Source organism: Carcharhinus amblyrhynchos, chromosome 3 (genome assembly GCF_965287045.1).
Source record: "Carcharhinus amblyrhynchos chromosome 3, sCarAmb.v2.hapA, whole genome shotgun sequence".
Taxonomy (NCBI): domain Eukaryota; kingdom Metazoa; phylum Chordata; class Chondrichthyes; order Carcharhiniformes; family Carcharhinidae; genus Carcharhinus; species Carcharhinus amblyrhynchos.
This window is the reverse complement of record NC_137326.1, coordinates 77,947,952-77,971,433: the sequence shown is the minus strand read 5'-3', so window position 1 is coordinate 77,971,433 and position 23,482 is coordinate 77,947,952. Positions and strand designations below refer to the sequence as shown.

The 23,482-nt window shown below is 42.3% G+C and overlaps 1 protein-coding gene across 1 annotated transcript; it reads left to right on the top strand.

Annotated features, from left to right (window-relative positions):
* Nucleotides 1-299: 299 nt before the first annotated feature.
* Nucleotides 300-23,200, top strand: LOC145340883 (protein mab-21-like 4). The gene is made up of 5 exons (XM_080185414.1): nt 300-882; nt 7,679-7,901; nt 12,478-12,631; nt 14,394-14,759; nt 21,323-23,200. Exons 1-5 carry the CDS (start codon nt 369-371, stop codon nt 21,422-21,424), a joined length of 1,359 nt encoding a protein of 452 aa, XP_080041540.1. The 5' UTR covers nt 300-368; the 3' UTR covers nt 21,425-23,200.
* The last annotated feature ends 282 nt before the right edge of the window (nt 23,201-23,482 follow it).

Genomic DNA, 23,482 nt, shown 5'->3' with positions numbered 1-23,482 from the left:
CATTATGCACTCATCCTCTAGGCCCTTCCATCAATACAGACGACATACAAAAAAGATTTTAATCCCGTCCATCTAGGCAGGAATAGCCTAACTTTCTGAGGTGGAAGGCCAGTCCTCTCTTTCCATTCAGTAATTTAAATATTTCTTCATTCATCGTTTGACTCCTTTTGTTCCCCGATAAATTGACTGGACCTCATTTAGAGGTACTATGGTATTCTGGCTGAGCTGCAGCATTACCAAGCCCCTCCCAGAGCTAACGAAACGCCCTTAAGTTTATATTAACTTTACACATTCACAAAGCTAGGCTGTTGGAGCAGCGAACAGAGGCATTCAGCAATAGCCGCAAGACAATAGACAACACTGCCAGTATGTGGTTGTCAAGCAGCGACAGGCTTGGCTGGTATCAGAGATACTTGTCAGGAATTAAAGCTCACCAGAACATGAAGATCATTGAAATACAGAAATGTGAAGACATTCTCTTCACGATTCTTGACAGGGTCCAGCAGCAGGACTACAGGTTCCAGGTGGACTATTCCAGGGAGCACGCCTGCTTTGACTACAATCTCAGGACAGAGTTTGATGAGTTGGATATGGAGGTTACTCTATGGTTCAATGATTTGACCTTAAAGGTTGAAGAGAGCTGTGACAGCCCTTACAATGTGGATGGAATCAATCATCAAACCTTTCCGAGAAAGGGCTTGGCTTATCTGACTGTTCCCAAGGAAGGTGAACGGAGATGGTCTGGGAGTGATATATTCCACCCACTTCCAGAGTCATCCCAGTGCAGTGGACACCTCATCCCTGGCAGAGTCATAAATATTCTGAAGGAGCTTATCAAAGGAGCCATTGTTTACTGCGAGCAGAACTTTCTTCTTAATCCAGGTAAGAAGCAGATGTTAGAGTCTGTCTCTTGCTCTTTAAATTAATACCTGGCAATAAAATGACCAACTCTATGGGGGAATGCATGGCCTGGAGAAGCACTGAGCCATATCATTTATTAAGGACCCTGAGTTCAGCAAAATCCAGACCATTGATTCACCAAGAGTCAGATAGTCTATGTAAAAGGGATATGGGCACCATCAGAGTAACAGACAGTTGGTAATGGACACCTTAATGTAATATTGATTTACCCACAAGTCAGATAGTGCACATGGAATCTAATGAATTTTGTCAGTGTACTACTGAGCATTAATCCATTCAGAGTCAGGTCTTGTGTATAGAACATAAGGATCAATACTTCCCACTGAATTATGAAATGCTGATTTATTGACAGCAAGTGATTAATCTTGCATAACAGAGAACTATCAATTGACCTCCATCTATCCTTTATTTCATTGTGTTATCCTTCTCCACCACCTGATTGTAGAATTGATTGGTCTGTAATAGTTGTTCCTTCTTCACCTCCATTTGTATTTCTTTGTGCAGACCCAATGCTTTAACTGTAGCGCTTCTGCTTTGATGCAATTAGCCTAATAACTATAGGGTGACATTCCATTAACTTCCCTTTACTAATTCTACTTTGAAGTCCTGTCAGTGTTGCCCCTTATCTCTTACTTGCTCTAATTAAACCATCAGTTGGTACAAGGTTAGGCAGGAAGAAAGTATTGCTTGTGGCACCACAGTCCTCTTAGCGCACCTGATCCTAACTATGTTAGAAATGCTTCATGCAATTAGTCCTCTCCTTCAACGATCAGCTAATACCAACAGAAAGACAATAATCTACAACTCTGGAACTCTTTCCCTTAAGGGGTTGCGTGTATCTACACTGCGTGGACTGCAGCGGTACACAAAGAGACTAAATGCCATCTTCTCAAGGGCAGTTAGGGACGGGCAGTAAATGCTGCTGCCCTTACCAGCGACACCACTTTCCATGAACAAATGCTTTTCTAGCAGAGAATTGAAAAAGAATTGCTATTTAAGTGCATTCCAGCTGGATTGAAAACCATTTGGCCCATTGCATCAGTGTTGTGCCTTTGCTACAGCAATCCAGAGTGAAACCTGCTGTCCTGGACTGTTCTCTCCCTGTTGCAATACTCTCTGAAAAGAAGTAATTGTAACTGCCTAAAAAATCTCCATGTGATAGATTATCCCATGCTTCAGCAACCCAATAAGAAATTTCCCTTTCTTTTATTGCTAATTGCCAATTCCCAATTCACCCAACAAAAGCCATTTATAGTCAAAAAATCATTGACTAAATTTCTAAGTACTCTATTGTCAAAATCTGAAGTCTCTACTCGCAACTATAACATCTTTGGCCATTCTAGTGAATCTACACTGTACATTTTCTATGGCATTGATAGATTTATTATAATGGAATGCTCACTACTCCAATTATGGTTAAATTGTTGTCTTGTATAACTTCATTTCTTACTGTACTCTATACCATAATTTATAAAATCCCAAATGTCTCTATTTAAGATATCTTATTAACAAGCATTCAAACTTTAAGAATATTATAATTTGAAACCCTAGATCGCTTTATGCTTTGTTTACTCCTGTTGCTTGTTATTCCACAGAAGAATACATGTCCTCACCTGTCTGCGTCTCGCAGTAATCCCTCTGTGTCTTGCCCACTGTTTGCCAAACATTCTAGTTCTGTGCTATTACACATTTAATAATAAGCTCTCTATTCCCGAGTGAAAATGTGGTGTGTAGAAAGTCAAGTCATTGCTGACTGGGAATCAATGTAGGTCAAGCTTTATATAAGAAACACTGTCAAATTATATCTGAAAATAAAAGCAACATACAATTATCGCTTTTAGATTTTAGTCACTGCTTAATCAGTGCAATTATATTTTCACATTTACCATGACCATGTGACAGAGAAGCTGTGACATAATGAGAACAGAGAAATTATATTTATCAAGTGAGATTAAACAACTTGGCTTTTTCACTAGAACAGAGAAAATGAGAGGTACCTAATAGCAGTTTACAAAAAGATGAAAACATCTGAGAGGATAAATAGACTGCTTCCATTCATTGACAAGTGAGAGTAACAAACAGACATAGCTCCAGTATTATTATCTGAAGAATGAAGAAAAAAAATAGAAGACACCATTAATACAGTGAATTATTAGAATGCTTTGTGTGGCCACCTGAGGACGAGGAATGGTTAGAATTGCTACCTCACGGCGTCAGGGGCCCAGGTTCAATTCTCAGCTTGGATCACTGATTATACGGAGTCTGCACATTCTCCCTGTGTCTGCATGGGTTTCCTCCAGGTGTTCTGGTTTCCACCCCCCCGTCCAAAAGATGTGCTAGTTAGGTTAATTCCAGATTTTTTTTGAATTCAAATTTTTCCATCTGTCGTGATTGGATTCAAACACAGGTCACCAGAGCACTACCCTGGGTCTTTGGATTACTAGTCCAGTGACAATACCACTACGACGCTATCTCCCCAGTTATGATTAAAACTGATAGCTGCAGTTAGAGAAGGGCTGAATGACCTTGTGTGTGAGAAGTTCTATGATTTAATATTATATCAACACTGTGATCTCCAAACTAGTTCATCTGGGCGGATATGTTGATTTGTTTCCATTTAGTTCAATAATGTTGAATTGATTTGAATAAAACTGGATGAAGGAAATTTCTCTACATGAGGCTTCCTTTCCCTGCCCCCAAAAGTAATCAGCTTCTCTTCTGTAGATTGCAGAAACTGGTTGGGTCAGGCAATTTACAGTGAAACTTTGTAAAACTGGTTTGGCTCCTGGGAGCTGTCGTCACAGCACAGAAAGTTGGGAGTTGTTTCAGTCAGGATTCTGATACCTGAGCTTTCACCTGACTGTAGTGTACATCATACCTAAATAATGCCAAAACCTTCAGCTAGTTGGCAGAACAATTCTTTTGCAGCTGTCTTACAAATGCCACTCAAAGCTGAATAACTTAATTTGAATGATGAAGCTCAATGCAAGTTTGCAGGACGAAACCTCATCTTTATGCCAATTAATTTACAGCCTTTAAGTCTGAGCAGCTCTAGATCCTAAACACCACTCCCACATTCTTGTAGACATTCACAACCTGACCTCTGGACCCTGATTTTGTTTTCATTTTTGTTCCATTATCATCTTCCTTTGCCTTGTACCATCATCCTTTTTTTGTCATTTCCTTTCCTTCTTCCCTATCACAGACCTTTCCCTTTCCACCAGTTCTCTGCTGGCTGAACAGCTGTTCATTTCTAGCATCTTCTAAATTCTGTCTCGTTCTCTCACTGTCTTGTACAAATGCTGCCTGAACTTCTGTGTGTTTGCAGCATTTTCTGTTTTTATTTCATTGTTCATTCTAATACTGTCTAATTCAGCCACTGATAAATTCAGCCACTGACTAATTCAACCATCCCAGTTTCATCACGTAACTGAAGACAATGAAGGCTGGGCATCTGAATGTTTAATTACAAGGTACTCTGCCACCTTTGCATCCTGACTAAATGCAGATCATGACAGTCTCCACATCCAGTCAGGAGAACCACACTTCAAACTGGGCTTATACCCAGTGCTTGGGGTGTTAACTTGGAAGTGCGTCAGTGTGGAAATAATACATTCACAAAAACCAGCAACCCACCCTCCCTCACTACTGAGTAGTGGTGTGCTGCTAGGACTGCAAGCAGACCCCTGAATGAAGATTAGTGGATCCCAGGCCAAGATAAATCTGTTTTAAGGTGGGAAAGGAACAGACACCCGAAGGATGGGGTGCGAAGAGATGGCAACCGTTTTGGAGGCCAGGAGGGAAAGTATTTGGGGGTTAAGATCATAGGGAGGAATGTCCACATTGTGCATAGGGGACCTTCAAAGGAGGTAACCATCTTTCTTCTTCCCTTTGTTCAAAGGTCATGAAAAATACTTCAGACTGTCTTCCACTAGCCAGTGTATTCTGGCAGCAGAGGCAGAGTGAAAGCCTTATGTGGGCAATAATTGGCCTTAAAGGCCTTAATCTGCCTTAGGGAATGCAATCTATTCGGCAACTTAGGTCGGGGGGATAAGGTGCTCCCACATCTTCTACCTCCACCCCCCCCCCAGCCAAAAACAGGTAGGGGCCTGTAAATCCAGCACCATGTCTGGAATAAGCAAAATACTGCAGTTGCTGGAATCTGAAGCAACAACAGAGAACCCTGGACAAATTCATTAGGTCTGACAGCATCTGTAAGGAGATGAAGCACAGTTAACATTTCATCAGAACTATTAAAGTTTAACTGTGAGAGACTACAACAAAAGTAACAAATCTAAGAACATTAAGAATGCTCTTAAAGTTGCTACTATTTGTCGCCATTTCTCACAGTTGCACTTTAAATCTAATACAGTCTCCTTCTGATGAAGAGGACATAAGAAACATAAGAACATAAGAACATAAGAAATAGGAGCAGGAGTAGGTCATCTAGCCCTTCGAGCCTGCCCCGCCATTCAATAAGATCATGGCTGATCTGTCGTGGCTCAGTTCCACATTCCCGCCCTCTCCCCATAACCCTTAATCCCCTCGCTTATCAAAAACCCATCAACCCGCGTCTTAAAAATATTTAGCGAGGCAGCCTCCACCACCTCAACGGGCAGAGAATTCCAGAGATTCACCACCCTTTGAGTGAAGAAGTTCCTCCTCAACTCCGTTCTAAACCACCCCCCCTTTATCTTGAAGCTGTGCCCCCTAGTCCTACTGTCCTTTCTGAGTGGGAAGAGTCTCTCCACCTCTATCCTATCCATCCCATTCATCATCTTATATGTCTCAATGAGATCTCCCCTCGTTCTTCTAAACTCTAACGAGTACAAGCCTAATTTATTCAGCCTCTCCTCATAGCTCAAGCCCCTCAACTCCGGCATCAGCCTAGTAAACCTCCTCTGCACTCCCTCCAAGGCCAAAATATCCTTGCGTAAGTGCGGTGACCAAAACTGCACACAGTACTCCAGCTGCAGCCTCACCAATGCCCTATACAGCCGCAGCAAGACCTCCCTACTTTCATATTCAATCCCCCTCGCTATGAAGGCCAGCATCCCATTCGCCTTCCTGACCACCTGCTGCATCTGCAAGCTGGGTTTTTGCGACTCATGCACAAGGACCCTGAGGTCCCTCTGCACCGTCGCCTGCTGCAGTTTTTCGCCACGTAAGAAATAGTCCTTCCTACCATTATTCCTACCAAAGTGGACCACCTCGCACTTGCCAACATTAAATTCCATTTGCTATTTCCTGGCCCATTAACTCGAAACGTTAATTCTGTTTTCTTTCCTCATAGATACTGCCAGACCTGCTGAGTTTTTACAGCATCCTCTATTCCCATGTCTGAAAGTTGGGTCCTGGAATATTACACTAATGACCCTATGAGAATGGAAAAATGGGAATGTCATTATTGTGCATGCCCTAAATTTATATTGGAAGGTGGGAGCATTTTGTGTTGCTGGGGATGGATCAAGCTTCATATCAATCTGTATTATTGGTATTCCCTGGTAGCTGCTAAAATTAGACTGTTCACAACCTTGTATTTGACCCCAAGATGAGCTTTAAGCCATATATTTGCATTGTCACTGAAACTGCCTATTGCCACTCTTGTACCACCACCCAACTTGCATACATATGAACATATGAATTAGGAGTAGGCCATTTGGCTCTTCAAACCTATTCCTCCATTCAATAAGATCTATTTCACTTTCCTGCCTACCCTTGATATCCTTTCACTCCCTTGTTCGTCAAGGATCTATCTACCTCAGCCTTAAAAATATTCAATCAACTGCCCCAGCTACATTCTAGGGAAGAGAGTTCCACAGACTCACCACCCTCAGAAAAAAATTCTCTTCATCTCCATTTTAAATGGATACTCCTAATTACTGTGATAATTCCTAAATCTTCATTAGATAACCCCTCTCCATCCCAGAAAACAGCTGACTGATCTGATGTAACTGCTGCCTCAGCTCCAATAATAGGATTGTGTCCAACCCCTCACTCTTCATTTCCCCCAACCAAAGGATATAATTTCTCTATCTGTTTAAATCTTTTAAATACCTCGATTAGATCATCTCTTAATCTTTAATGTAAGGTCTGTGTTACCTCTTACCGACCATCCTTCTTGCCTGCTCAAAGGAACAGGTTAAAATTACATCCTAGGGAAGATTATAAAATTATTCGGGGGTGGGGGGGGAGGGGGAGGGCGGATGGTGGGGAAAGAGTGAGGCAGTAGTATGGTAAGTTCCCATGGATATTTCAAGTGGCTGCTAATTTTGGTTTCCATCAGGTGTCAAGGGTTATATTGGATCCTTTAGATTATTTGTTTATTCCTGTTTTCTGGTCAGGTAACGACGTACAGGAAAGTTTTAAAGATCAAATTATTCTCAGGAGTCAGGCGAGTAAGAATGGGAAAAAGTCACGGAACTGCTCATATTCTCTCTACCTCTCCTTCCTCCATTAAGACACTCCTATCACTTTGACCAAGCTTTTGGTCATATTATCTAATATCTTCTTTGGCTTAGTGCTGGATTTTGTTTGTTAACACTCTTGATTTAGGCTGTGAATATAGACTCATTTGCTTCTGTGATTAACCTCTAGCATGTGTATCCAGATAACAGAACATCCTAGTGATGAGGTTGCTTAATGTTAGGGTCTTTATTACAATAATTGTACTTCAAGAAAGTGTTAACGTGTTCAGTCAGATAGCTTGCTCAGGTGTATACAATCTCTCACCATAGTACATCTGTCACCACCATAGGAGAGGTGAATGCTTCTTTGTTGAATTTTGATGGGCCTCGGATAACACTGGTTCTAAGAAATGTGATGAAGCCCTTACGAGTTAACATCATTCCCGTGGTTAAGAGAGCCATGGAGAAGCTTCTTGAGGATGGTAATCAGAATGAGAAGGGCATTCCAGAGACAAGCAAGCAGGCAAGTCCCGAGAACATTGACATCAGCAATGGAACTTACTACCAATGGAGGTAAAGTGTCTTCTGTCCTTATGATAATTGAGCTATAGTGAATAGTATGTCGAGTTTCATTATTGAAAATTCTAGAATTTTTGTCAGTGTTTGGGCTATCAAATTTTGTGGTTCTATCCATATTCCTCTGAAAATACAAATTTTTGCCATTCATGGTGCAGATAAAGCTCTGAAAAAAGCATGCTGCGTATGGTTCGATTCCATCAATTCAGCATCCTCAAAATAGTGTAAGTTTGTTTGATAATATTGATTTATTGTCACATGTATTAGGATACAGTGAAAGGTATTGTTTCTTGCACGCAATGCAGACAAAACATATCGTTCATAGAGTACATAGGGGAGAAGGAAAGGAGAGGATGCAGAAAATAATGTTGCAGTTACAGATAGGTGTGCAGAAAGATGAGCTTAATATGTGGATTTGAAGTGAAGTGCCTTGGATGAAATGATGTAAACTAGCTACGATATTTTGTTATGTGCTGCAGTCATCTCCGTAAAGATTGGCCTTTGACCTGATGTTGGACTTCACAGGCAGGAAGTTCAGTTTTGAACAGTTTGTACTTCTTGATTAGTTGGATCTATATAAGGAACACACTGTTTGAAGTCTTTATTAACTATAAAAACAGGATTAAATTGGAATATTACCAGATGTCCAGAATCATAGGCCATGATTCTCCCATTGCGACTTGCAACTTTTCTGTAGGGTCACAGTGGGAGACACACATCTGTGGCCTTGGATAGGGATTTGCACATGCGCTAGGAATGCGTGCGCATCTCCCAGAGTTGGCGAACAGTCGCTGGTCAGACCACGCTGGAAACTAGTGGGAGGGCAGGTATTTCTGTTTGAAATATGCATATTAGGTAATTTTCGGGACCTTTCAGTTTCTGATCGAATCTCCCATCCTGCCAGAAGTACTTCATTCCAGCGGGGTTCAGACTAACTGCCCACTAGCGGGTAATCCTGCCAAAATGAAGGGGCGGGGTGCAATTGGGGACAACAGGAGGGTGGTGCGACAGGAGGGTTGGGCGACAGGAGGGTGGTGCCTCTGGGGTATGGGCACCCTGGCAGTGCCAGTCTGCACTCCCTGGCACTGCCCAAAGAGTAAAGTGCCCATGCCCAAGGGGTAATTTGGCACTGCCCACCAGGCATCAGGCAGTGCTAAGCAGGTGGGGACTAGGGGCAATCAGTGGGGGTAGGGGGTCCCGCTGCCACTGCAGACTGGATCAATCTGGGATGCAGGGAGGGCAGCGATTGGGGGGGAATTGCTACTGCTGGGGGGGGGGGGGCCTGGACATCGGGTGCTCTGGGGTGGGGAGGGTCAGGATTGGCCAGGGAATTGCTGTGGGGACTGCAGTCAGGCTGTGGAGGGGCAGCACTGCAGTGGTCCCAGGCTGGCCAGCGATTGGGCTGGCCAGCAAATGGTGGGTTGACAGCTTTGGCCACCGTGCACGCTCAGAGCTCCAGACCTGTCAAATTCCAGTGTGAATAGGCCCCAGCCCCTTGGGTTTAATGATATTCATGACTGGGAGCTCTTCAGTGTACAGAGTGCAGAGATTCAGGTGAGCGGCTGAAGCTGACTGAACTATTTGGGATTTAGAACAGTTTTCCTGCCAATTCAGCACTTTTGGGAGAATCACGGCCATAGTTCTTCGAAGATGTAACAAGCCAGATGATGGACATTCTGTAGAAGTAGTACATCTAAACTTTAGAGAGATAGTCGAATAAGTGACATACACAAAGTAATATCACATGGGGCTAGGGGTAATTGATTAGCTTGGATAAAAGACTGGCTGACTGACAGAAGGCAGAGAGTCGTGATTAATGAGTCTTTTTGTGGTTGGCAAGATGGAACTAGTGGGCTGCCACAGTTGTCAATCCTCAGGTCTCACCTATTTAAGTCTATATTAATGACTTGGAAAGAGAGATAGAAGGTAGCACAACCAACTTTGTCGATGACACAAAAATAAGTGGGAGAGTAAGTTGCAATGAAGAAATAAGAAATTTAGAAATGGAAATAGATTGGTGAGATGAGTGGGCCAAAATGCGGCAGATGGAGTTTAACATGAATAAGTGTGAGGTTATCCATTTTGGACAGAAAAATGGAAAGGCAACTTATTATCTAAATGGAAAGAGACTTCAGGGTGCTTTGATGCAGAGGGATTTGGGTGTCCTCATGCACAAGTCGTAGAAAACTGGTATGCAGGTACAACAGGTACTAAGGAAAGCAAATGGAATTTTGGCATTTGTAGCTGAATTGACAATATAATAGTAAGGAAGTGCTGCTACAACTATATAAGGCATTGGTGAATTCACACCCAGAGTATGGTGTACAGTCCCTATATTTGAGGAAGGGTGTAGTGGCATTAGAGGCAGTTCAGAGATGAGGGGATTGTCTTATGAAGAGATCTTGAGAATGGAAGAAGAGAATTTTTTCACATGCGAGGGCGGCATTTTCCAATCATGTTCGTCCCGAAACTGGAAAATCCTGCTCAAGGTCAATGGACCTATCCACGGTCCACCCCTCACCCACTACATTTCCTGTGGCGGGCAGGATGGGAAAATTTGCCCCAGAGTGTTATCAAGGTCTGGGCTGCTCTACCTGGAATGTTGTGGTGAAAATTGCTCCTATAAATGATCTAGAAAGAGAGTTGGATAGGTACTTGATAATGAGGAAGTTGCAAATTTATAAGCACAAAGTGAGCACATGGGATTATGCACCACACTCTTTGAAAGAGCCAGAAGAGACACAACAGGTCTAATGGCCTTCATCTTTGTTGTATGATGTGATGATATTAATTCAGGTTGTGAAGTATCTTTACCAGGCAGTATCCAGATTAAATTTCTTAGCATGTCTACCCTAGCCTAAGAGCAGACAAAATGCTAAATTTGGGGTTATCTCAGAAGCCAGCTTGGTAGTCAACTGAATCAATGATAATCTATTGCCATGGAACCCATTTTGGGATCCATCATCAAAATGAGCAGTTGTTTTGGTGTGCAGTGTCAATGTGAGTAGCAATATCCATTCAAAGTTCAGGTTGTAGTATATTACTAAATCACCTTACAGGCTGAAGCACCATAAAGCCAAATCAGGCATCATGACAACTATTTCAACTCATTTCCAGAAAGATCTGAAGACAGGAACCACCTCTATTGACTTACCTGTACATGTCTATGACCTAGTGTGGTGCACAGGAATGCTGTGGAAACTCTTCAAGTTCACCTATCATGTGAAAACCCTACAGCGGATCAACTCCATGATCAACAGCCAACACTTCCTGTGCCCCTCGGAGATTAAATCAGCCACACACAGATAGCCAAGAAGAGGATTCAACAGGGATCAGTCCTCCCACAACCCAAAATCAAAATATTTTGGCATCACTCTTAGCCATATATTGACCTGCTGGCCACATCTCCAGAAAATTAAAGCCATAGTCAAGATGAGAGTGTATCTCACAGGGGAAATCACTGGTACCACTTCGGCAGCAGAGCCAATACATTACATGGTGCTTCACTCACCCTGGTACACAGAACAACAGAGTACCATTGCTCAACCTGGCTCAGGAGTGGTAGATGTCCACCTCCAGGACATCATGAGGATAATTTCTGGGACTTCGAAATCAACACAACTCAAGTGGCTTCCTGTAGTAGCATGTATTGAACTTTCTGATATCCACAGGGAAAATATCTCCCACAAAGAACATCACTGGCTGAAAGGCCTATGAGGGTCTCCCATTAATACAGAGCCTCAAAGAAAAACCATTCATCTGAAATCCTGTAGCCCCAGTTGGAACATACTTCACACCCTAGAAACTAATGCCAGCCTCCTCCATCACAATGGCACACCTCTTGGTTAACTGCAAATGTTACCAACTGTAACTTGGTCACTGAATTGAGCAGTGAAGTCCCAGGTTTCAACCTGTGTGAAAAATCCAGACATCCCTCAATTGCTTGAGAATGGATCAGAGAAGATCTGGTCATGTGCTCCACAAATGGAACATGAAGATCAGCTCAAATTGTGAATTTATTCAGATTATCACCCATGTACTGAACTCCTGCCCTGAGAGATCCATTTCTGGTAGCATCATAATAATTCCCATTGCGTCAGATGAAGCTGTTGAATTACTTGTTAATCTCAACATTGCACCATAACTGCTCCCCCAACCATACAAATAAAAAAAAGGCTACTCTGACCATACGGGCAGGAGCTGGAAATTCCTGCTCAAAGTAACGGACCTTTTGCTTGTCCACCAAATTTTCCCACAGCAGGTGGGACGGGAAAATCCCACTCCAAGAGTCTCATTATACTGTTCTCAAATGACATACAGGATCTGATCCAGGTTACATTTATAATTACTATAGACAACTTTCTACTGAATATGATAATAGACTCAGTGACCACTTCATGATATATCTCCTAACATCTCCATTACGACCAGCACAACAACATGCACTAATAGGGTAATGACAAATGCCAAGAACCATCAATGTCAAACATTGCTTCCTAGGATCTCCGTTATATTTAAAGAAGAACTAAATGTTTTCACTGAAGGTGAGATCCATCCTGTGTTCCAAATCTAGATTTTGTTTCGAAAGACCAATGTGGAAGTTGCTAGAGAAAGCAGATGCTGATGGGGGCCATCGTCTGGACAGCCTGTGCATACTGGACAGGATTAAAACGGACCACTGGCTTCCGGGGGAACATAAACGAGGAGTGACATTTAACCAGCTTAAGGTGAGAAAACTACTTTGATATATGATGTGGGGATACCCGCGTTGAACTGGGGTGTAAGTACAATGAGAAGTCTCACAACACCAGGTTAAAGTCCAACTGGTTTATAAGGGACAGCGCTCCAAAAGCTCGTAATTTCAAATGAACCTATTGGACTTTAACTTGGTGTTGTGAGACTTCTTACTATACTTTATATAAACATTGTACGTACTCTTGGAATCTTTAAAAGAGGTGGGGTCATAATCATCCAAATCTTGAGTCAAATGTAGATGAAGTGCAGAACTGCATCTTAGTCCCACATGGTTCCATAGAAGTTTGTTCAGGTTTAATTCAAATGATCTCAACTTTTCCTTTGCATGACACAGCCTTGTACGCTATGGAATCTGCTCTGTGATTGCTAGCTTGGAGATCTGAAGGTGTTGTAAGGATGTGAAACTCAGGCTGTCAATGTACAGTTTGCATTGCTATATTCTACATTTCCCTCATATTTATTTAACCCCAAACCCTGTAAGAGCACGCTGCAATTCCCTTACCCCTGATCTCAGTGAGAATGGTAGCAGAATTCCAACCTTGGAGATGAGAGAACACACCTGAAATTTCTAATCATCTCTTCCTCCCTTTTGATCAGCTGGTTTTAGTCACTCAATTATAACATCAACTCCCAGCTAAAACAATTTTGAACCATCCCAACCCTCCCTCAGATGAGCAGGCAGGTCAAGGGGTTTAATAAGATCCTGATTTGTCTGGTGTATGCATAGAGCAAAGTCCCAAGACCTAGAGTAAAATATTACTGTGTTTACACAGGTGACAGTCCAAGAATTTGGCATTTGAGTTAATATACTGACATTGAGTGTGTTTACTGCTAATACTAAAGAGGCATGGTTAAGGACAACCAACAACCAGAAATGGAAGAGAATTGATGGATATGTTGAGTATGTATTTAGATTGTTAACTGAGTAAACACCAGATTTTTTCAGAAGGTACAAAGGGCTCACAGAAAAACAATTATGCAAAGTACCAAATGGATCAGAACATAATGACTGGGCCTTAATGCTGTCCTAAGGATGGGTTAACAGTCACTGACCAACCTGATGTGGAAATACATCACCATTCCTTCATGGTTGCTGGGGTGAAATCCTGGAAAACCCTACCTGAAGGAGCTGCACTGAAGCATCTTGCCAAAGTTTTGTCAAGGAAGACACATGGAGACAAGATCTCTTCCAAGATCCTCTTTACATGACACACTGTCCTGATTTGGAAGTATATCACTGTTCCTTCATTGTCATTGGGTCAAATCTCTGGCACTCACTCCCTAACAGCACTGTGGATGTACCCACACCACACGGACTGCAGAGTTAAGAACCACCACTTTCTCAGGGACAACTGAGGATGAACAGTCCAAAGATGTGTGGGTTAGGTGGATTGGCTATGCTAAATTGCCCCTTAGTGTCAGGGGGACTAACTAGGGTAAGTGCATGGGGTTATGGGGATAGAGTTGGGTGGGATTGTGGTCAGTGCAGACTCAATGGGCTGAATGGCTTCTTCTACACTGTTGGATTCAATGATTCTATATTGGCATTGCCAACAATGCCCACACCCCACAAGAATGCGCAAAGAACAAAATAATGTACTAGCTGAGTTCATACAACTTTCATAAAGTTCTTCAAGTCCATTGACTGGTAATGCTCCATATTGTACTTTGGACTATTACCATTCACTAAGTGTAATGCTTGACTATTACCAGTTATATTTTTGATTTTACCAGGTGGTGTTACTCTGGGCCATGAAGTTTTTCCCAGCTCCAGAGGACTGGGCTGACTTGGAATCATCTGTTTATCGAATGTTAGTGGTGCTCCTCCGCTGCCTCGCCCTCCGCAATCTCCCCAACTACTTCATGCATGAGATCAATCTTTTCCACGAAGATTTTCCACCCCAATTTGATTTCCAAACCATTTACAAGAAAGTGGAAGATTTCACTGATAATCCTGAGAAATACCTACAGATACACATGACCCACCTTGTCCCCTCCCTTCGCCAGCGTATCGACAGTTACGTGAAGATGCTTCTGCAGATTCAGGATGGTGAGGGTCTTTACTGGAACACAGCCTATTTTGACATCTTCTTAAACAAGGTAAACTTCTGGGCCTTATTTTGGAGGGGTTGATAGGGCTATTATAACAAATCAACATTCCTGCTTAATCAAAAATTCCACATTAGAGACATGGTGGGCTAGCCACTGAGGGAGATTCCCATCAAACATGCCCAGGGGAGGTACAGCGCAGGGTTAGAAACTCTCCCAATATTAACATTCCAGGATAAAGTATAACATACATTTAGGGGAAACAATGGCGCATTGGTCAGATCACTGCTCCAATAATCCAGAGGCCCAGGATAATGTGCTGAGGGCATGAGTTCAAAACTCACCAAAGCAGCTGGCAGAATTGAAGTTTCATGAATACATCTGGAATTAAAACACATCCAGTTCACCAATGTCCTTACCTGGTCTGGCCTCTAAGTGACTCCAAACCGACAGCGTTGTGGTTAATTTTCAACTGTCCTCTGAAAAGGCCTAACAAGCCACTCGGTTCAAGGGCAATTAGGAATGGGCAAATGTTGACTTGCCAATGATGCCTATTCCAAAAAAAAATAGACAGACTGAAACTCTCTCGGTCTACACGGTCTCATTAAAAGCTCCCAGGGCAGGTACAGCACATGTTTCGAATAGAGGATGATTGCCCCTATTCTAACACTAATCATTTTTCACACTACATATCTCTGGGGTCAATTTGAATGATGTTTCAATTCAGGTGAAAATGCCAGTTAAATGATACCTTGCTCTTAGATGATATCCTTAAACAGAAACAAATTCTCTCCAAAAACAGAGAATTATCTGTTGGAAGTGTGACCTGCAGTGGTTCTTTTAAGGACCTCTGGTTAGGTCACCCAATACTCAGTGCCATTGTGATTTGTCTGCTTTATAATGTATAAAGTAACATTCAGTCATTTGGAAAAGAGCAGGATGTGAAAATTTATGTTTTCTAAGGTCCTGTTCTGGGGTCTCAACACTGCACTATTCTCATTGGTCATGGGATTAAAGAGTTCAGAGTAGTAGATCCAAATTTGCAGATGGATGACATTAGTTTAGGAAGGACAGATGGAATCAGCAAGTTATGAAAGGACAACGTTTAAATGAGTGGACAAGACTATGGCAGACCAAGTTTAACGTGATGAGTGTGAAGCCATTCATTTAGGATCCGAGAAAAATAGATCAGAATATTTTCCAAGTGAAGCAAAGAGATTTGGGAACCCAAGTACACAAATCATTGAAATCTAATAGACAGGTACAAAAAGCAAGTCAAAAAGCTAATAAAATATTGGCCTTTATCTCAAGGGGGAATGGATCTCATTGCTACGATTTAGTTGTACAGTGTGTTGGTCAGACCCCCATTTAGAACCTTCCTCCTCCCTAAGAGGAGATTGGCAACCATGGACTTCCATTGAATTGCTCCATATTTATGCCTGGTAATGTATTGCAGTGATCTGCCATTGCCTTCTGCAGTGTGGCTGGCCAGGAAATTCTCCTACTCTTACTGCTGGCATCAGACATATAGGAAGGATTTACAAACTGAACCTGTTTGGTCACATTATGAATATGCCCTTCTGTGGTGAAGAAGTTGTGAAGTGGAGCTTGAACCTGGAGCTTCTGGCCCAGAGTTAGGGAAATGTTAAATTACTGCACCACATAATCTCCCACCCACTGCACCAGAAAATCTCCTAACCATCTAGACCACTGCATTCATTTTAGAGCAAGAAGCAGGACAGGCTTGGCTCATACTCCCTTGAGCAAAGAAAACTCAGTGATGGTTTGACCAAGGTGTTTATAATGTTAAAAGGATATGATGGAACAGGTACAGGGGACAGAACTTAATGACCCCCCAACCCATGTTGAGTTTGGTGGTGGTGGGATATTTAATCAGGTTGGGAAGGTAGTCGTTAGGGAGTCTCCCACTCTGCCTTTCCATCTCCATCTCAATTAAGTCACTGGTGAGATGGCCAGTGGAATGCCTGTCCCCTCTGTTGATAATTAAGCCCCATTGCCATTAAAATCGACACAGCCATGATGTGGAGATGCTGGCTCACCTCATTAACCCAGTGGCAGGCATGGGACTCACTGTGCAGGGTGGATGCCAGCAAGACCGTTCAAAGGCAGTACCTGATTTCTGAGGGAGAACCAGTATTGGGAAAGATTGGATGGGTTATATCCCTGCTGATGACTCCACTCACCTCCCCTCCAGCCACCAACATCATTCAACTATGGCAGGACACAGGCAAAAGTCGGCCTCTGAATAGAGAAACATGTTAAAAAAAATCCTGTGCATGATAGACCAGTGAAATGAGAGGGACCAGAACAGCGTGGTGTTTATCCAAGCAATCATTCAGGCTGAGAAGGAGATTAGCTTTGAGGTGCAGGTAGACAGGACTTTGTGACAAGTTCAATTCTTGCGACAATTTAGAGCTCAGACCTAGGTAGAAACAAGATATTGCTTTACGTGCATTTAATTTTATTATTTGTGCATAAGGGTTAAAACTTCAGTTAGCTGATGTTAAACAAAGATGCTTGTTTATCTGAATGCTTGTATTTGTATGCTTGATTTGAAGTTGGACAGTCAGACACAGGGAATGGCATCGGAGAGAATTCAGTTAAAAAGGTACCACCCTTGCTGCTGACTCCCCTCTCCACCTCTCCCCCATCCCGTCATCACTCACCTGTACCTGGGTGCCTCCTCAACCCTTGGCCAGTGGGTGTAATACTGGTAGCAGCCATCAGCTCACTGGAGGTAACTGTGAGCACAGACAAGCTATTGGCCTTTGTTTGGAAGTCATGATGTGGACATGCCAGTGTTGGACTGGAATGAACACAGTAAGAAGTCTTACAACACCAGGTTAAAGTCCAACAGGTTTATTTGGTAGCAAAAGCCACTAACTTTTGGAGCACTCGCTACTCCGGCAGATGAGTGGAAGTTCTGTTCACAAACAGGTCATGTAAAGACACAAACTCAATTTACAAAATAATGATTGGAATACGAATCTTTATTAGGTAATCAAGTCTTAAGTAGGTAATCAAGTCAAAATTTGCTGATGACACAAAGATGAGTGGAAAAGCAAATTGTGCGGAGGGTGTGGAAAGTCTGCAGAGGGATCTAGATAGGCTGAGCGAGTGGGCGAGCACCTGGCAGATGGAGTACAATGTTAGCAAGTGTGAGGTTATCCACTTTGGCAGGAATAATAGTAGGAGAGATTACTATTTAAAGGCGAAAAGCTGCAGCATGCTACGGTGCAGAGGGACCTGGGGGTCCTTGTGCACGAGTCGCAAAACCCAGTCTGCAGGTGCAGCAGGTGATCAAGAAGGCGAATAGGATGCTGGCCTTTATAGTGAGGGGGATAGAATATAAAAGCAGGGAGGTCTTGCTGCAACTGTACAGGGCACTGGTGAGGCCGCAGCTAGAGTATTGTGTGCAGTTTTGGTCACTGCACTTGCGCAAGGATATTTTGGCCTTGGAGGGAGTGCAGAGGAGGTTCACTAGGCTGATACCAGAGATGAGGGGGTTAGACTATGAAGAGAGACTAAATAGACTGGGTTTGTACTCGTTGGAGTTTAGAAGGATGAGGGGGAATCTTATAGAGATGTATAAGATAATGAAGGGGATGGATAGGGTAGGGGTGGAGAGATTCTTCCCGCTCAGAAAGGACAACAGGACTAGAGGGCATAGCTTCAAGATGAGGGGGGCGCAGTTTAGAATGGAGTTGAGGAGGAACTTCTTCACTCAAAGGGTGGTGAATCTCTGGAATTCTCTGCCCGTTTAAGTGGTGGAGGCTACCTCGCTAAATATATTTAAGACACGGGTAGATAGGTTTTTGATAGGCAAGGGAATTAAGGCTTATGGGGAGAAAGCGAGAAAGTGGAACTGATCCACTTCAGATCAGCCATGATCTTATTGAATGGCGAGGCAGGCTCGAAGGGCTAGATGGCCTACTCCTGCTCCTATTTCTTATGTTCTTATGTTCTTAAAAGGTACAGACAATGTAAGTGGAGAGAGCATTAAGCACGAGTTAAAGATGTGTATTGTCTCCAGCTGGGACAGTTAGTGAGATTTTGCAAGTCCAGGCAAGTCATGGAGGTTACAGATAATGTGACATGATCCCAAGATCCCGGTTGAGGCCGTCCTCGTGTGTCTTCTCTATTATAAACAGGGGGAGGTCTTGATCTCATGTAAATCAGATGGTCGAGTCAGAAACCCCAGTTTATATCTCTCTTGCCTGCTGTTCCTGTCGGTTTCCAATGTGATCGGGGTGGGAGATTTGTCCCCTAGGTGTCTATTATGATGATAATCATGTAGTCATGTATGTTTGCCACCTCTTGAGCCAGAAGGAGAGAAGTGAAATGTCAGATTTGCCTGATTGTCATGCATAATAGACACCTAGGGGACAAATCTCCCATCCCGATCACATTGGAAACCGACAGGAACAGCAGTCAGGATAGATATAAACTGGGGTTTCTGACTTGACCATCTGATTTACATGAGATCAAGATCTCCCCCTGTTTACATTAGAGAAGACACACATGAGGACAGCCTCAACCAGGATCTTGGGTTCATGTCACACTATCTGTAACCTGTACGACTTGCCTGGGCTTGCAGAATCTTTAACTGTCCTGTCAAGAAACAATACGCATTTCTAACTTGTGCTTAAACGCTCTCTCCACTCACATTGTCTGTATTTTTGAGACTTGATTCCCTGTAAAGACTTGTATTCCAACCATTATTTTGTAAATTGAGTTTGTGTCTTTATATGCCCTGTTGGTGAACAGAACTCCCATTCACCTGATGAAGGAGCAGCGAGCGCTCCAAAAGCTAGTGTTTTTTGCTACCAAATAAATCTGTTGGACTTTAATCTGGTGTTGTGAGACTTCTTACTTTGTTTGGCAGGCAGCTCTCACCGGGCAGGACACCTGACCTCAGTTTTCTTGATCCCGGGGATGGATTGCTGCAGACTTTTTAGATGTATGAATGGCAACTTAACATAGCAGGCTCTCCCAAAAAAGAGGTGATGTGGGAGTTTTCTCAGCTCTCCATCAAACGAACATGCCCCCCCACCCCCGCCCAATCACCTCCACAAGATTCTGCCCATAGAGCAGGACAGATTTGAGATGATCAGAATAGTAAACCCAGAGCAACATTGTGAATGCTATGGAGCAAAGAACAACCCATAGGACTAACATGCAGGTAAGAATAGCATATTAGTAGTATGGGGACTGCTGTAGAGATACTCTTCCTATTCTGCATAACCACATTCTTTGTTGAAGTAATGAAGAGGGTTGATCAGGGTAGTGTGTTTAACGTTGTGTATAAAGACTTTTTAAAGGCATTTCATAAAATACCACTTAATAGAATTGTTAGGAAAATTGAAGCCTAAAGGGGTGGTAAGTTAATGGCTAGGGGATAGAAAGCAGAGGGTAGGGGTGAATGGTTGTTCTTCAAGACTAGCAGGTCATATAGAGTAGTGTCTTGCAGGGGTCAGTATACAAAGCATGTATGGAGTCAGACTCCATGGATCAGTATAGAGGGCATATATAGGGAGAAGTATATAGGGCATACATATGGCCAGTATACAGGGCATATCTGGGGTCATATGCATGGCATATACTACTTCAAAATTTACAGATTAGACAAAACTCCAAGCTTTGAATAGTAGTGAATAGTGACAGACCTCAGGACATAAAAAGACTGGTAAAATCAGCAGACATACATGGTAGGTGAAATTTAATGTGGAGGTTAGTTTTGGTAGGAAGGTGGTGGGTGGAGGGGTTGTGACAGATTCCCAGTGCACTGTGTACATTTTACACAATACATTGGAGATCAAGACACATGCATAATAGTGCACTCTAGCAGTTAGCAGCTGGCTTCACTAGATTCCCCACTCCCTCTTCTGGCAAGAATCATACTTTGCCTTATTTGTTTTTCAAAGTGCCATAAGATTGCGGCTGAGAGCTCGCCCAAAAAATGGGCATGATTCTCATTCGGCAGCTTTTTTGATAAGATTACGCTGCCCCATCCCCCGCTACTTCTTTAAGTGAAGCAGTTGAGGCTACCTCGTTGAATGTTTTTGAGGCAAAGATTGATAGATTATTGAACAGTGAAGGAATTAAAGGTTACGGTGAGCAGGCGGGTAAATGGAGCTGAGACCACAAAAAGATCAGCCATGATCTTATTGAATGGTAGAGCAGGCTTGAAGGGCTAAATGGGCTACTACTTCTCCTACTTCTTATGCTTTGTTAGGTTCTTAAGGTCCACCTTAAATTCTCAATTATTTGATTAACATTTAATCATGCTCATAAAATCTTCCATGTCTCAGTTTTTATTTTTCCAAATGCTTTGGGGGTGCTAGGAAAATCTAGATTGTAGTGGTGGGATATTTATACAATAAGTTTATGTACTAATGGATATTCATACAATAAATTATATATTAATGTCAAGAGAAGATTCTGCACACTCACCATCTCAGTGCAATAACATTTAGACCTGCTGGATATTCTATCTGAATTACAACTGTAAATGTCACTCACCTTTGTGACATTTCCCACAAGTTAAACTGTAACAGACCCTGAATATTCCTTTCTTTCCCCATCGTCTCCAGTTTCAGGTTTACCATATCCAGGATGCTGACAGAATTGGCGCCATGCAACTCGTCTGGTCCAAAACTATCAAATTAGTGACTGATGAAGGATGCTCATCGTAAGCCACCATGAATGGACCATATTTCCACAGATTCTGCAGATCAGACTAAAAGCCTTCCTTCATGTCTGCTGTAGATGGGATCACAATTCCATGACACACCTACTATAGACTGGATCACTACTCCATGGTACAACTATTATGGCATGGATCACAACTTCATGATACACTTACTATAGACTGGATCACAACTCCATGAGCCATCTAAACATCCATGATACTGCACTAAAAAATGACCATTAATTTCAAGAAATGAGCAGACAGGAAGAACAAAAGACAACACCAGTCTGTCTCACTTAACCAGATGAGTTTAGACTTTAACTTCTGCTGATAAGAAGGTTTTATTTTATCACAGCTGGTTTGCAATTGTAAAACATTATATAACACTTTACACCTACATTCAACTAACTTCACAAAACATTTCTAAGTACCTTTATGCAAATAATTCCTTATAAGCACATCCATGACTTGCACCACCTAGGAGCCAATTGTTGTTTTTAAACTAGTTGTTTATGGAACATGTATAGGAGCTGACAGGGAGATGGTGGTGTAATGTTAATGTCACTGGATTTAGTAATGCACAGGCCTAGACTGTTGCGCTGGAGATATGGGTTCAAATCCCACTGTGGCAGCTGGTAGAATTTGAATTAAATTAATAAATATGGAATATGATACTAGTCTCAGAATTGCTGTTTACTAATGCCCTTTAGGAAAGAAAATCTGCTACCCTTACATGTAATGCCAAGACTCCCAGCAATGTGGGTAACTTTTAAATGGCGGAGCAAACTACTCAGTTCAAGGGCAATTAAGGATGGGTAACAAATGCTGGCCTTGTCAATGACACTTACATATGGCAGGAGTGAATCAATTACTTTTTCTCTGCTGTGTACTATACATATATTGGAGCTATCCTTGAGACACGTAAAGCACATGGTACTAGATAAAAATGATTGTTCCCTTTTTAGGGAAGCAAATCTGCTGCCTAGACCTGGTTTGGCCTACACACGATTCCAAATCCATAGCAATGTGGTTGACTTTCAAGCGCCCTTTGAGATGGAGAGCAGTTAGGCAATACCAGCCAGTGGTGCTCCATCCCGTGAATTAATTTTTAAAAATTTTGCACTTATAAATGCTGTAATCAAGTCATCTGCAAACCATATGCCACTAGAAAGAAATGTAATAATTTCTTTAACTGGTGTGCACTGTGTATGTACAGGAGCCAACACTACACAAGTTGTAGACCGCTAGATGGGAGGGGATCATTCCATTTCTTCTTTTACCTCATTCTATTTTAGATTTGTAAATAATATTTGAATACATTTTGTTTTCATCCTTGCTGTTGTGTGGAGGAAGCTGGGATGAGGGAGCTGTTCTGATTCCAAATCTTTTGACTAACACTCGTGTGTGAAAGGTTGACCTTGAAATTTTGCAATTTGGGTGTTATTAAAATTAGCCAATGATTTAGTGGCACTTCACAGTGTCACTCAGGGCTAATCAAGACTTAGGGGTTTCAGACTGTAACTAGAGATGACCAGATTGAACCTTGGGAAGTTTTACGGCGATAACGACACCATATAAAATGTTATAACCAAATTCAAGTGGAACCGCACGAAACTGGATAATTCCACATGCAACAGGAATTATAATCCCAATCAATTCAAAATGACAGTGTGGTCCCTATCTCACTTCCTACACATTCCTTAGAACTATTTCTTTTACTTATTTTTTAAGATTTTTATTTATGTAATATGCATCAAATAAAATATACAAGATATCATCATTTCAGATCTCAGTTCTTAATGTGACAAGTAGGAGGTCTTAAGTATATAAGAGCAAATGAAATAGGAGCAGGAGTAGGCTTGTAGCCCATCAAGCCCACTCTGCCATTCAGGAAGATGAAGGTTGATATTCTGTCTCAGCTCTACTTTCTTACCTGAACCTCATATTCCCTGATTGCTGGGATATCTAAAGAATGAATATAATGAAGAAAGAAGGATAGCTAAAGTACGAAGAAGGTCATTCCTGGAGACAATCCCAACATCTAGTGTCACAGGTTTAAAGC